The following is a 12,127-nucleotide window of genomic DNA, read 5'->3' on the forward strand; positions in this document are numbered from 1 at the left end:
ACTGGGCCCTGGGGAGGAGGCTCCCTGCTGTGGGCCTGGGTCTCCCCGCCTGCCTGTGACAGTCTTCTTCCTGGAGCCCCTCTGGAGGCTTTAGAAGGTCACTGACTGCCTGGCCTTAGGACTAGGCAGAGGGGGAGGGAGGCAACTTCACGGAGTCTCCATTGGCCCACCCAGCCAAGGGGCTTTGACCTGAACTTGCTTTTCAGTCAAGATTCCAAGAGTCTAGGCTTAGATGCTAGAGTCCTTGCTAGGAAGGAGATGCAGGGGGAGGCCAAAGCAGCAGGTGTGTGCACAGAGGGGGTTCTGGGTGGCTGGCATGGGCTGCCTGACTGGACAGGTCCATCCGGGGGCTCAGTCTGGCTGAGGGTGGGGGCAGGGGGGCAGCTGTCAGCAGAGAGACTGGCAGCCAGACTGGAGTAAGTACTAGTTTGGGATAATTAGAAGGCACGTAATTAGAAGGCGTCAGGGCGCTAGGCGGCAAGTGTCTGTGAATGTGCCTGAGTGGGCCCCTGCTGGCTTGGAGTCTGGGCCTTTGGACCCCCATTTTCTTCCTGGAAGTCTCAAGATCGCAGCTCCCCATTTGCCTGGAGGTAAGCAGCAACACAGCCCCTCTGTGTGGGCTCGGGTCACCCAGAGGGTGCCAGTCGGGGCCAGAGGTGGCATTGGGGCCCTCTCTGGAGCTGTCGTGCCTCTTTTCAGCCCTGCCCCAGCCCCTGTGGGGTCAGCCTGGGGCTCGTGGTCAAGTCTGTGGGTTAGAGTCTATGAAGAGGGATCTTCATGCAGGGAAGGGCTTGAGTGGGAGCTTGGCCTGGGCAAGGGAAGGGCCACTTTGGGCCAGAAACTGGAAAGGAAGATTCTTGACCAAGTTAGAAGAGGGGACAGGTTTGGGGGGTGGGTCTGGGTATGCCACCTGTTGGGAGCTGACTGTCAGTGTGTGGCCTTAATGCTGTGGCCTGACCTTCTCCTGTCCCAGGTTTTCCCCTGAGCTGGCCTTGGGTCCAGAGCTGCTGCCAGGGACCTGGAGAGTCCCAGGGACGTTGCACCTGCAGCCCCTCCCCCTCCTCTGTGGTGTAATTCAAACCCCCGGCTGCTGCCACCAAGGTCCTGTAGGGGGATCAGTTTCCTCTGGCTCCTTTTGCAGGTGGGAAGGCTGGGCCATCTGTAGGCCCCAGGGGCTCTCGTGGGGCCCGGGGTTGACTGCAGGTGGGGCTTCTCCCGTAGGGCTCGGCACCAGACAGCACAGGGCTACAGGTGGGGTCCCTTGCTGGGGGCTCTAACCGGGGGCTTGGCCGCCCCTTAGGGGTCAGAAGCTGTGTGGCCTGTGGTGGACGCCTGACAAATCCAGCTTCCTTCCTTCCCCCTCCTGAGCCTGAAGGCAGGCCTCCTAGAAGTATGTGACCGGGACTCCCTTCCCCTTGTTCTGGGGCAGCTCCTTTTGTTGTCTAAGCTGAATCCCCCCTCCTACTCTTCCGACCTGTCTACGGCTAGGGGTTTCTCTCCAGAGGACACCATACCCCGAGCCTGGGTGCTCAACCTTAGGCCAGTGGCATCTGTGCCCTCACCCTGCCTGTTTGTTGGCACTGCCCACCATCTGGCAGGGGGCCATTCCCTGTTCATCTGTTGGCCATTGGCCAATAGGGATGTGAGCTCCCTGAGGACAGGGACAGTGTCTGTCTTCTACTATCTGTTGTGCTAAGGGCAGTGCCTGGCACACAGTAGTACAAGAGGGGTGACCAAGAGGGGACAGAAGGCTGAACCCTGGCTGCTAGGATAGGAGAAGGTCTGCTCCTGCCCCAGAGACGCAGTCAGACCCATCCCAGCATCCTTCCACATCGTTTGGTGGAGAAGACCACCAGGTGGCGAGTGGGCCACGTAGGGAGAACAGGACTGTGATGGGGTGGGGTAGGGAGACATGCAGGGCTTTGGGCTCAGCTTAGGGGAAAGAGAAGTCTTGAGACATTTCTGGAAAGCAAGGCCTTCGTGTTGGGTCTTTGATGGCTGAGGGAAAGGGATTTCCTTAGAGCAGAAACTGCAAAAGTGAAGGCAGAAAAGCAGGAAAGGCTAGGGCCTACAAGGAGGTCCAAGGGGTGGGACCCTGGGAGCTGGAGGTGAGGTGCAGAGTCTGGGTGTGAGGGGATGGCAGGCCCTCTCAGCCCCCACCCCAGGACTGCTGCTGCAGGCCCCCCTGCCCATGTCCCAGTGCACCTGGCTATTTATGGAAAGGGAGGGAAGCTCCTCAAACCTGGCAGAGCCCTCTGTCCCTGCTCTGCTGCCCTGGCAGGCTAACCCCAGCCAGCGCACCACCACCTCTACTCAGGTTTGTGGGGGCAAAGAGAGTGTAGTGATTCTAGGCTAAACTCCCCCAGCGTTGCCTGCTCCACAACACCTTGCAAATTCCCATCTAGTCCTGTCGTGGAAGCAGTGCCGGGAGGAGAGACAGCGCTGGCAGCTGCCTGCCTATTCCGTCCTCCTGCTGAACCTCACCTCCTTCTTTCCCAGGCTGGCGACTCCCAGGGCCTGAGGATGAAGCCAAGCCCGCCACATTGGCCCCTGTCCTGCCTTTTTGTGGTGAGTTGGAGATGCGATGTTGCTACAAATCCCTGTACCCCAGCTGTCTGTGCTCAGGGACCCCATGCCAGGAGCTGTGCTAGGGTTGGCTACACAGCTCTTTCTTTGTAGAATTGCAGTCTGACCCTAGGAAACCCGTCCTGACCTATGCAGCTCTTGGCCCAGGAGGCCTCCCAGCACTCAGCAGGTGCTGGGAGCCAGATCTGGGGCCCGAGGAGGACCCCAGAGCCTCCTGTTTGATATTCCCACTGCCCTTCAGGGCAATTGCCTACACTCTGTGCCTGTTACCCCAATCGGGGGCCAAATTGGAAGACAGGGTTTCAGGGAGGATCTCCCCACAGCAGGAGGGATTCAGGGCAAGTGTTCATTCTTGGAACGGGGAGCAGAGGGAGCCCTCAGTGGAATGTGCTGGGAGATGCAAATTGAGGTCCCTTCCTTGGGATGTAGCCCGCTCTGTGTGGGTGCAGGAGTGTGAACTGGGTGGCTTTGTGTGGAGCGGTCACAGAGGACGTGGTCCCAAAGACTCTCTTGAGGGCCCAGAATAGGAAGCGCCAGCCGCAGACCTGGCCCCACGGATGATGGACAGGGCTGGTTACCAACGGTGCTGGGGCCACAGCTGCAGGAAGGGGGGGCGGTACTTGAGAGAGGAATTCAGAAGCCCTTCCTCTTTATTGTCCTGGCTAGCTGGAATGGGTGTGACTCAGGGACCTGAGGGCTTGAGATCCTGACCTGGCTCTGTCTGGGGTTTCCCTGCACTTTCCAGAAGCAGATACGGTTTTCTCTCTACCTAGGCCAAGGTGACCTAGCAGGTATGGGACAGGCAGGTTTTATGTGCAGCCTGATGGATGGAGGTTGGAGAGTGTCCCTGAAACCTGGGGGCTGGCCCCGAGTGGTCATGGTCCCCACCCCTGGGGCATTAGGAAGTGGGTGGTGGACAGATGGCCCCAGAGATGCCACATCCCAGCACTTTCTGCTCGCTCAGTGTGTCCTCCCTGCCATTCTTCCAGCTGCTGCCTTGGCCTCTGGCCACTCCAGTATCAACGACCTCTTGGCAGTGCCCACCTGGGAAGGAGCCCCACCTGGTGAGTTTGCCCTGCCCACCTGACCTGTCTTGGGAAGACTGTTGAGGACCAGGGGCAGGTTATCCAGACCTGGCTTCCCAGGAACCTGAGGCCTGGCTCCTGGTTTTGTTCTCACCCTTTCTCTCCCACAGGACCCGGGGCAGGGCACATTATGCAGATCCTGTCCCCCCGGCACTTTCTCTGCTTTGTGGGGCCCTGGCCCGTGCCAGCCCCACTCCCGCTGCAGTCCTCGAGGGAGGCTGGAGGCCCAGGCAGGCACAGCGACTCAAGACACACTATGTGGAGACTGCCAGCCCGGGTGAGCCATGGGGTGGGGCTCAAGGGCTCATGGCTAGCTGACCCGGACTTTGGGTCCTGGGGTCCCAGCCTCACCCACCCTGAGCAGGCCTCGGTCTTCCCATCTGTGAAATGGGATGGGCCAGGAGTAGTGAGTGTGCCTGGCAGGAGCCTCTGTTAAGGATAGTTTTGGGGCCTCAATGATGTGTTCTCTCCCTGCAGGTGGGTTGCCACTTTGGAGGTCCCCCATGTCCCCTGTCAGCCATGCTCCTGGATGCCTCTGGGTACTCGTGGCTGCTCTGGTGAGTGACAGATGGGGGCTAGGATTGGTGAGAGTGTGTACAGGAGGGGACCCAGTGAGCTTGAGCCCGGGGCCCCCACGGTGTCCATCTGGGACAGTGGGGCCCTCAACCCTGAGCCCAGGGAAGGGTATGCGGCCAGAGTGTGTCCAGCAGGATGGGATCAGTTGTCCCACTGGCAGTGTGTCTGCTTACTTTGTTTCCAAGTGGTAGAGACCATCTAGCAGGTGGCAGCCACAGCTCGGGGGGAGGGGGCTGCTGAGGAGTTAATGTCCTTCCTGTCTCCTGTCCTCATCCCCTCAGACACGTGCACATGAGTGTGAGCACACACACCTCTCACCTGTCATCAGGAACTTTCTGAAGCAACTATCTCATGGACGCAGTCAGGGAGAGGCGGGAGCCGGGATCTGTGTGCACTGGCATGTGCTCATGTGCTGTCTGTTCACCCCAGAATGAGGGGAATGGACCACGGGGCTCAGGGTCTGGCTGTCCTGAGGTCTGAGGAGGCCTTGCTCAGGCTGATTGATAAGATGGCCAAAAACATGTGGTGGGGGGAGTTGGCCTCTGCTTCCCTAGCATGGTGGAGAGTGGGTGTTAGGCAGCTCTGGACACCGTAGTGCCCCCTCCAACCACCCCCCCCCCCAACTTTAACTCAGGCCCTGGGCCTCTCTGCCTCCCTCTTTCCTCCATGCCTCCATCCTCTGGCCCTCAGAGCGGGGACGGCGGGCCCGACGTGGCGTGGAGGTAGCAGCAGGGGCCACCAGCGCTGGGGACATACGGCAGCCTGGGAATAGCACCCGGGCGGGTGGCCCTGAGGAGACAGCTGCCCAGTATGCGGTTATTGCCATCGTGCCTGTCTTCTGCCTCATGGGGCTGCTGGGCATCCTGGTGTGTAACCTGCTCAAGCGGAAGGGCTACCACTGCACGGCCCACAAGGAGGTTGGGCCCGGCCCTGGAAGTGGAGGCAGCGGTAAGGCCTGGCCTGGGGTCTGGGTGGGGAGGCCAGAGGGCACAGAGGAGCCCAGCCCAGCTGGGGGGCTTCACAAGGGAATCCCTTGGCCTAGATGGTCTGACAGGGAGGGGCCTACAGAGGGCTAGCCAGGAGGGCCTGCTGGAGGTGCAGCATGTGGGCTTGAGAGGTGACCCTGCAGAGTGACACAGTGGAAGGAGAGGTGAAGTGGCCTGAGGCGGTGACAAGGGCAGAGCAGAGGTCAAGTGGCTTCAGTGGGATTCTCACCCTGGGTGAGGCCCTGCCCAGCTGTAGGGGTCTGGACTCCTTGGGGGCTGCAGTTCAAGGGTTGGTCCACCTCTGGGAACTCAAGCTGACCTCTGACCTGAGCATTGGCAGGGCAGTTGTCCTTGGCAGCAGCACGCTGCCCCCCGCCCCCCAACGAGGGGCTCAGGTTTCAGCCCCAGGCTGTGGTTTGAGTTAGGAGTCCTGGAACCAGAGGGAGAGATGCGTTCCTTCCATCCCCACCCCCAGGCCCCTTCCCACCACTGCCCCCCCCCAACTCGCCTGAAGGCCAGTAGGGCAAGGGTCCCCAGTGTGCATACATGGCCCAAAGAGCCTTATGGCCAAGTCAGGATTGAAATGGTGCTTCCCGGGCCTGTGCCCCAGGCTGCCTGGGGTTGGCCAGAGCCCTTCCCACCTCCTGCCACTGCAGTCTAGAGGGGGCAGGAAGATGGCAGCTCAGGCCATTTTGCCCAGGACTGCACTTGTTTTCCTAGCCTAGGTCTCCCTTTAACTGCTGGCTCTTGCCTGAGTGCAAGTTCTAGGAGCTGTTGGCTGCTGGCGTAGGATTGGTAACGTGGCTCATTCTCATGCTCTTGAGGTTTGGGCCCTCATGGCCCTCATTTAGTTATGTGGACACGGTGGTGTGCAGGGAAGTGTGATAAGCCTGGAACGACAGAATTTGCCAGAGAGTGCCAGAGAGCTGTCTGGGGGTCTGGGCAGAAAGGTAGCCCACAGCTCCCTGAAGCTGTGGAGGGGAGACAGCAGGCCCCAGAAAAGGCTGCTCCCCCACCCTCACTCCATAGGGAGCCATGATAAGGAGGCTCCAGAGCCGAGGCCTGGAGTGCAAGCAGTGCAGAAACACCCATGCGCAGCACAACTCATAGGGAGGCCTGGGGTGCCCTCTGCTGCCACATCTTGGTGTAGCCGTCCAGTCCAGAGGCCCACCCCAACGAATCCGCCCCCCCACTTCCCCAGGATCACAGTTGTGCCTTTTTTCCGCAGGGATCAACCCTGCCTACAGGGCTGAAGATGCCAACGAGGACACCATTGGGGTCCTGGTACGCCTGATCACAGAGAAGAAAGGTGAGGGGAAGGTCTGGCCCTGTCGCCAAGTCTGGGAGAAGACAGTCTCCCAGAGCCTGAAGCAGCCATAGGGGTTGGAGTCCCCCCCAACCCCTGCCTGCTCTGCCCCTCCTGCCGGGACACCCGGGGTCAGCCTGTTGCTCCCTGACCAGTGTGGCTGAGGGTGCTGCCCCTTTTCTTCTTGTTCTTGCCTGATGAGGGCTGGAGGGGGAGGTGCTAGACTGTAGCTGGGACAGGGGCTGGCGGGGCATGGAGGGCACGGGGAGCTGGGTTCTGACTGCCGCTGCCCACAGAGAACGCGGCGGCCCTGGAGGAGCTGCTGAAGGAGTACCACAGCAAACAGCTGGTGCAGACCGGCTACGGGCCTGTGCCCAGGTGAGCGGGCAGGGGCCCCACGCCCACACTTGGTCGGCTTGCTTCTGGGGGGATTCACTACTCGGATGTGTTCACGTTACCCTGTTGGCGACCCCTGGCATGGGCCTGCCCTAGTGACTGCTCCCACTTGTGCCTTTTGCAGGCTGCCACTAGGCCCCCCCAGCTTGCCACACATCTGCCCGCATCGCCACCACCTCCACACCGTGCAGGGCTTGGCCTCACTCTCTGGCCCCTGCTGCTCCCGGTGCAGCCAGAAGAAGTGGCCCGAGGTGCTGCTGTCCCCTGAGGCCGCAGCTGCCGCTACCCCCACTCCCAGACTCCTGCCCAACCCTGCCAGGGCTCCAAAGGCAGGGGCCAAGGCAGGACGCCAGGGCGAGATCACCATCTTGTCTGTGGGCAGGTGAGATGGGCACTGATGCAGGAGGGTTAGGGAGAGACGTTATACTCAAGGTTGGGGAGATGGGGCCCTATCTGAGCCCTGAACATCCTGTTCAGTGATGCTCCCTCTCTGGCCTCAATATGTTTCTGAGCAGAAGGGGTGTGGGGTGGTCGGGGAGAAGTCAGGTCTTCCCAGCTCTGCTGTGTCTCACTCGAGCCCTTGGGCCCCAGGGCAGGGTCCTGGCCTCCATCACACCTTGGGGCCCTCAGGCCAAAGGACTGTTTATCTACAACCTAGGGTTGGGGGTAGTTGGGGGCTCATCTGTGGGTGGGAGGATATAGGAAGGGCCCATGCTCCGATCCATGAACTTGGTGTGGGACCCTAGCAGGTGCTGCCCTTTCTATACCCAGGGTTCCCTCTTTAATGGGGGGTGGTGTGTGTGTCATACCACCACTCCTCACAGGTTCCGAGTGGCCCGAATTCCAGAGCAACGGTCAAGTTCCGCAGCCCCTGAGGTGAAGACTATCACGGAGGCTGGGCCCTCGGGGAGTGACCTCCCTGATTCCCCACAACCTGGCCTCCCCACTGAGCAGCGGGCACTGCTGGGAAGTGGTGGAAGCCATACGAAGTGGCTGAAGCCCCCAGCAGAGAACAAGGCTGAGGTGAGGGCCCGAGGGGGCAAGTATGTTAGCACCTGGACTAACCCAGATTTGCAGATGGGAGCTCTGGGCAGGGACCGTTTCCTGGAGCCCAGAAGCCCCCTGACTCAGCTCTGAGCCCTCACTTCTGTCTCCCAGGAAAACCGCTATGTGGTCCGGCTAAGTGAGAGCACTCTGGTTATCTGATTGCCTGCCTCAGCTGAAGACACAGCAGCCCTACCCTGGGAGGTTCTGGAGGCTTCCCGGAGGAGGTAGAGCTGCAACTGGGCCTGTGAGGATCAAGAAGCAATGGTCCAGCAGACAGAACAGCAAAGCCCAAGGCCTGGAGGTGGGAGTGTCCGCCCCCGTGCAGAGGCAGGCCAGCTGGCAGGTGCTGTGTGCAGGAGCAGGTTGAGGGCCCCTCCCCTGCCCCTGTGCCCTGCCCTGGCCAGAACCTAGGACCCTGCAGGACCCTCTGTACCACCAGGTGGCTAGCCTTGGCTGTGGGGAGGAGCCCTCGGCCTGGTACCCTTGGCCCCACACCTTGGTAATCTACTGCCCCGCCTCTGTCCAGGGCCCTAGCTCGGACCTCTCCCTCCTCTTCTGGCGGGTCTCACATAGGGAAGAGGCAACAAAAAGCCGTGGGCTGGAGACTTGAGCTCCCTGGTTCTAACTGTGGTTAAGTCCCTGGCCATCACCCGGTTACAGTTCTTCTGACCATGAAGTGGGGAGAGAGAGGTGTCTTGGGACCCAGGGCTTCTCCGATTCCTTGCAGGTTCTGGCCTGGGTTGTGTGCGGGGAGAGCTTGACTCCTTGCCACCTCTTCCATTAGTAGCTTTATCTGTGGCCCCATTTTTGCAGCTTCCAGGGCCTGTGCCTTCAGGCCCCTATGGGGCTGCCCATCCCTGGCTCTGCCTACAGAAGGGGCTTAATGCATGTATCTGCCCCCCCCTTCCCGCTGTTTTTATTGAAATTGGAACCACAGTCTTGACCTGGGCAAGGCTGTGATACAGGGTGCCAGCCTGCGTAGTCACCCCAAGATCTCAGGAGCGTTCAGGGAGGGGGGTGTGTGCGGGGCTGGAGAGGCCCCTCTGGCCTCAAGTCGTTTCTGTGTCTCTGTGGTGTTGGTGTCTGTCCCCCAGCTGGGCAGTGCAGGCGACTGCCCAGCCCGGCTCCATGTCCACTGTAGCCCAGTGACCTGGTTATTTATGTGGGGCCGTGCAGGCATGGGCCCCACTGCCATCCCCATTTCTCTTATTTATTGAAAATTTGCTGTTGTCCTGTCCTTGTCTACATTCCCATCCATTTATTGGATAATAAAAGGTGGGAAAGTGGTGTCATGAGGAGCTTCTTTCCCTGTGCCTCTTCCCAGGTCGTCCGTCTGTTCACCAAATACTGCTGTGTCAGGTATGCCATGGGGGACAGGCCATCCCCCCCTTGCAGGGCTGGCTCTGTGGTGGGTGGGCATGGGACAGCAGGGGAAGTGGGGAGGCCTCTCACCTCACTGGTTCTCACTGAAGCCCCTAGAAGCACTGCTGTCCAGTGGAAATACAGTCCATATCATGTAATTTAAAATTTCCTAATAGCCACATATTAAAAAGTATCAATAATGTATTTCAGCTAGTACAGCTAAAATATTTTCACTTCAATATAAAGTCAGTATAAAAATTATGAATGAGCCATTTTTTGCTTTGAAATCTGGTGTTTTATAGTTAAAGCACATTTTAATATGAACTAACCACATGTGGCTAGTGGCTCCTGTCTTGGACAGCACAGCTCTAGAGGATAAGGAGCCTGGAGGATGGATGGGTAAGACAGACATGGCGGGAGCTGGATAATGTGGGGAGGGGGAGCATGGTCCCCAGAGAGGGAATAACAATGTACAGAGGCCCAAGGACACTATGATGAAATGGAGAAGCTGGAAGTAAAATGTGACAGGTGTGGAGACCAGAGTGAGGGTGGGCAACAGAAGGCAGCCCCACGTGCTCCTAGAAGCCCTTAGGCCAGGGATACTAAGGCATATAGGAAAGGGAAATGCAGGGAATGTACCAGGACTGGACTGGGAGAGGGCTCGGGACAGACCCTTTGGCTGTTCCAGGGGCACTGCCAAGAGGTGGGAAGGAGACCAAGGGAGAAGTATCCTGCAAGGGAGGAAAGGAGAGTGAGGGGCAAGGTGGGTCACAAGGCCAAGGGCCACCACCGGGTCAGCCCCTGGTTAATGGACATGGGGACATGGTGAGAGCAGGACCAGGTCTGAGTGGATTGAGTTCCCTGCAGAAGCCAGACTGTGCCAGGTAAAGCTGGTGGAGACCTAGGCTCCAGGGAGAGGATTTTAGTTAATTCTGGGTTCTCTGGGTATTTGGTATATTTTTTAAAGATAGAAGGAGACACATTTAAATGCTAATGGGAGAGAGGCTGAAGAAGCAGCTACTCATGTTTAAGGGAGCTGGGGGAGGTATGGAAAGGGACAGCCTGTGGGAGTCATCTTGCTACAGATGGGGGAGAGTGGCTGTCAGGCTGGGCTATAGGAGGGCCAGCTCACTCTCTTGTCCTCGCTGCTCCTGTTGTAGCCAGAATTAGCCTGAGGTGCTGCTGTCCCCTGAGGCCACAGCTGCCACTGCTCCCACTCCCAGACTCCTGCCCAACCCTGCCAGGGCTTCAGTCACCATCTTGTCTGTGGGCAGAGGCCTTTCTCCTGTGTGGAAGCCATGTGCAGGGGCCTGGTCCAGCAGCAGCACGGAAAACTCCTGCCTGGAGAAGCTAGGCAGATGCGCCTTGAGATTTGCTGTCTCCTTGCCTCTTGACTCTCCAGGGCACAGTCTTTTCTCTCTGAGGCTTCTGAGGTGTGCAGGAAAGGGAGGGCACCTCTTAGGGCCTAGGAGACAAAGCTTTACCTGCTCTAGGGGAGAGGAGGAAAGGAGGCAGGCTGCACATCAGGAGGAACTTTCTGGATTACCAAAGGTTGCCAAAGTCTAGAACAGATGTCTATTGTAGGGGACTAGCACTTTTAAGGAAATGTTCCCTTGGGCTGCCAGGGTCCACTTGGTGTTCCTATTTGTCAACTGTTAGCTGCATCTCAGGGTTTGGTTTCTCAAACTTGGCTGTCACCTCAGCCAACCAACCCCACTTCATCCAGCACTTGGATGACACACCAAGATGATGAGACAGCAAGAGCCAGTGCCTGGGTGGATGGGGTAGGAGGTGGGCCCTCCTACTCTCTCGACTCTCTGGCCTCCTTTCCCAGGGGAAGGTTGGATTGTGGACTCCAAAGGCCATGTTGCTGTAGAAACTGAGGCTGGGTCTGGGCTTCCCAGGCCACGTAAAGAGAGACCCCCACCATGGTGCTGGGCTCTGGGGTAATAAGAACAGTTCCCCTCCAGCACCACCCCCTCATTGTCTGTTTGCTGGAACGTGAAACTAGAACTCTGGCCTAAATTTCTTCACCTGTCCCATGCGGCCAGCTCCCAAAAGGATGGGATGAGTTGCTGAGGGATCAGGTAGAGGTATAGCCGATGTCCTTGGCCTTCAGGGCCCACACCCTCAGCTGGAAGTTTTCCTTGCTTGTCCCCTCCTAGGCGTGCCCCCTCTGAATCTTGGCAGCCCTGGGAGCTGGAGGACAAGCTGGGGCACTGGGCTGAGGGGAGTTCTGAGTTTGACTTCTCCTAACTCCACCCATCTCGCCAAGGACCAGACAAATGAGGATGAGGGCCCAGATCTCCATCTCCCTGCCTGTTCCTAGCCCTCAGTCCTACCACTGTGACCTGGAGCTGAGTCCCTGGAGAAAATCCCTTTCCCACCCTAGTGAAACTGTTGACACAGCCCGACAGTCTGTGGCCAAAGATGCCTTCGGCTCCCGCATGTGACAGAGCCTTCCACTGCACAAGGGAGGAAGAATGAGTTCCCTGTCAGGTGAGGACAGGTGGGGATACTGGGGGGCATGCCGGAGAGGCACAGGGCACGGGGTGCCAGAAAGGGCTGGGGTGCTTAGGAGTCCTGAACTATAATTACAGCTCCGGTGTGGGCCAGGTCAGTCATCCTCGAGGGGCTTCCAGTTGAGGAGATTAGAGGCTGGGAGAGCGTGGATGGTCCGGGTCAGGCCCTGGGAGGGATTGGTGGCCACAATGACCAGGGAGAGAAGCGTGGACCTGGGCTAGAGCAGTGCCTTTGCCCAGAGGGGAGAGGTGGAAGAGATG

General features: G+C 58.9%; 1 protein-coding gene across 1 annotated transcript; it reads left to right on the plus strand.

The window, feature by feature from the left end:
• The first annotated feature begins 2,520 nt into the window (after positions 1-2,520).
• RELT (RELT TNF receptor) lies at positions 2,521-9,302 on the plus strand. Its single transcript, XM_080817759.1, has 10 exons — positions 2,521-2,568; positions 3,576-3,650; positions 3,782-3,948; positions 4,149-4,228; positions 4,938-5,195; positions 6,462-6,542; positions 6,836-6,917; positions 7,060-7,317; positions 7,760-7,958; positions 8,094-9,302. The coding sequence occupies exons 1-10, from the start codon at positions 2,524-2,526 to the stop codon at positions 8,139-8,141; spliced, it is 1,293 nt and encodes a 430-aa protein (XP_080673885.1). The 5' UTR covers positions 2,521-2,523; the 3' UTR covers positions 8,142-9,302.
• Positions 9,303-12,127: the final 2,825 nt, after the last annotated feature.

Source organism: Martes martes, assembly GCF_963455335.1.
Source record: "Martes martes genome assembly, chromosome: 10".
NCBI classification, from domain to species: Eukaryota; Metazoa; Chordata; class Mammalia; order Carnivora; family Mustelidae; genus Martes; species Martes martes.

Coding starts and splice junctions, on each gene's coding strand:
- RELT (XM_080817759.1), top strand. CDS start 2,524: ATGAAGCCAAGCCCGCCACATTGGCCCCTGTCCTGCCTTTTTGTG. Junction 2,569..3,575: donor CCCTGTCCTGCCTTTTTGTG/GTGAGTTGGAGA, acceptor CCATTCTTCCAG/CTGCTGCCTTGGCCTCTGGC. Junction 6,543..6,835: donor CCTGATCACAGAGAAGAAAG/GTGAGGGGAAGG, acceptor CGCTGCCCACAG/AGAACGCGGCGGCCCTGGAG.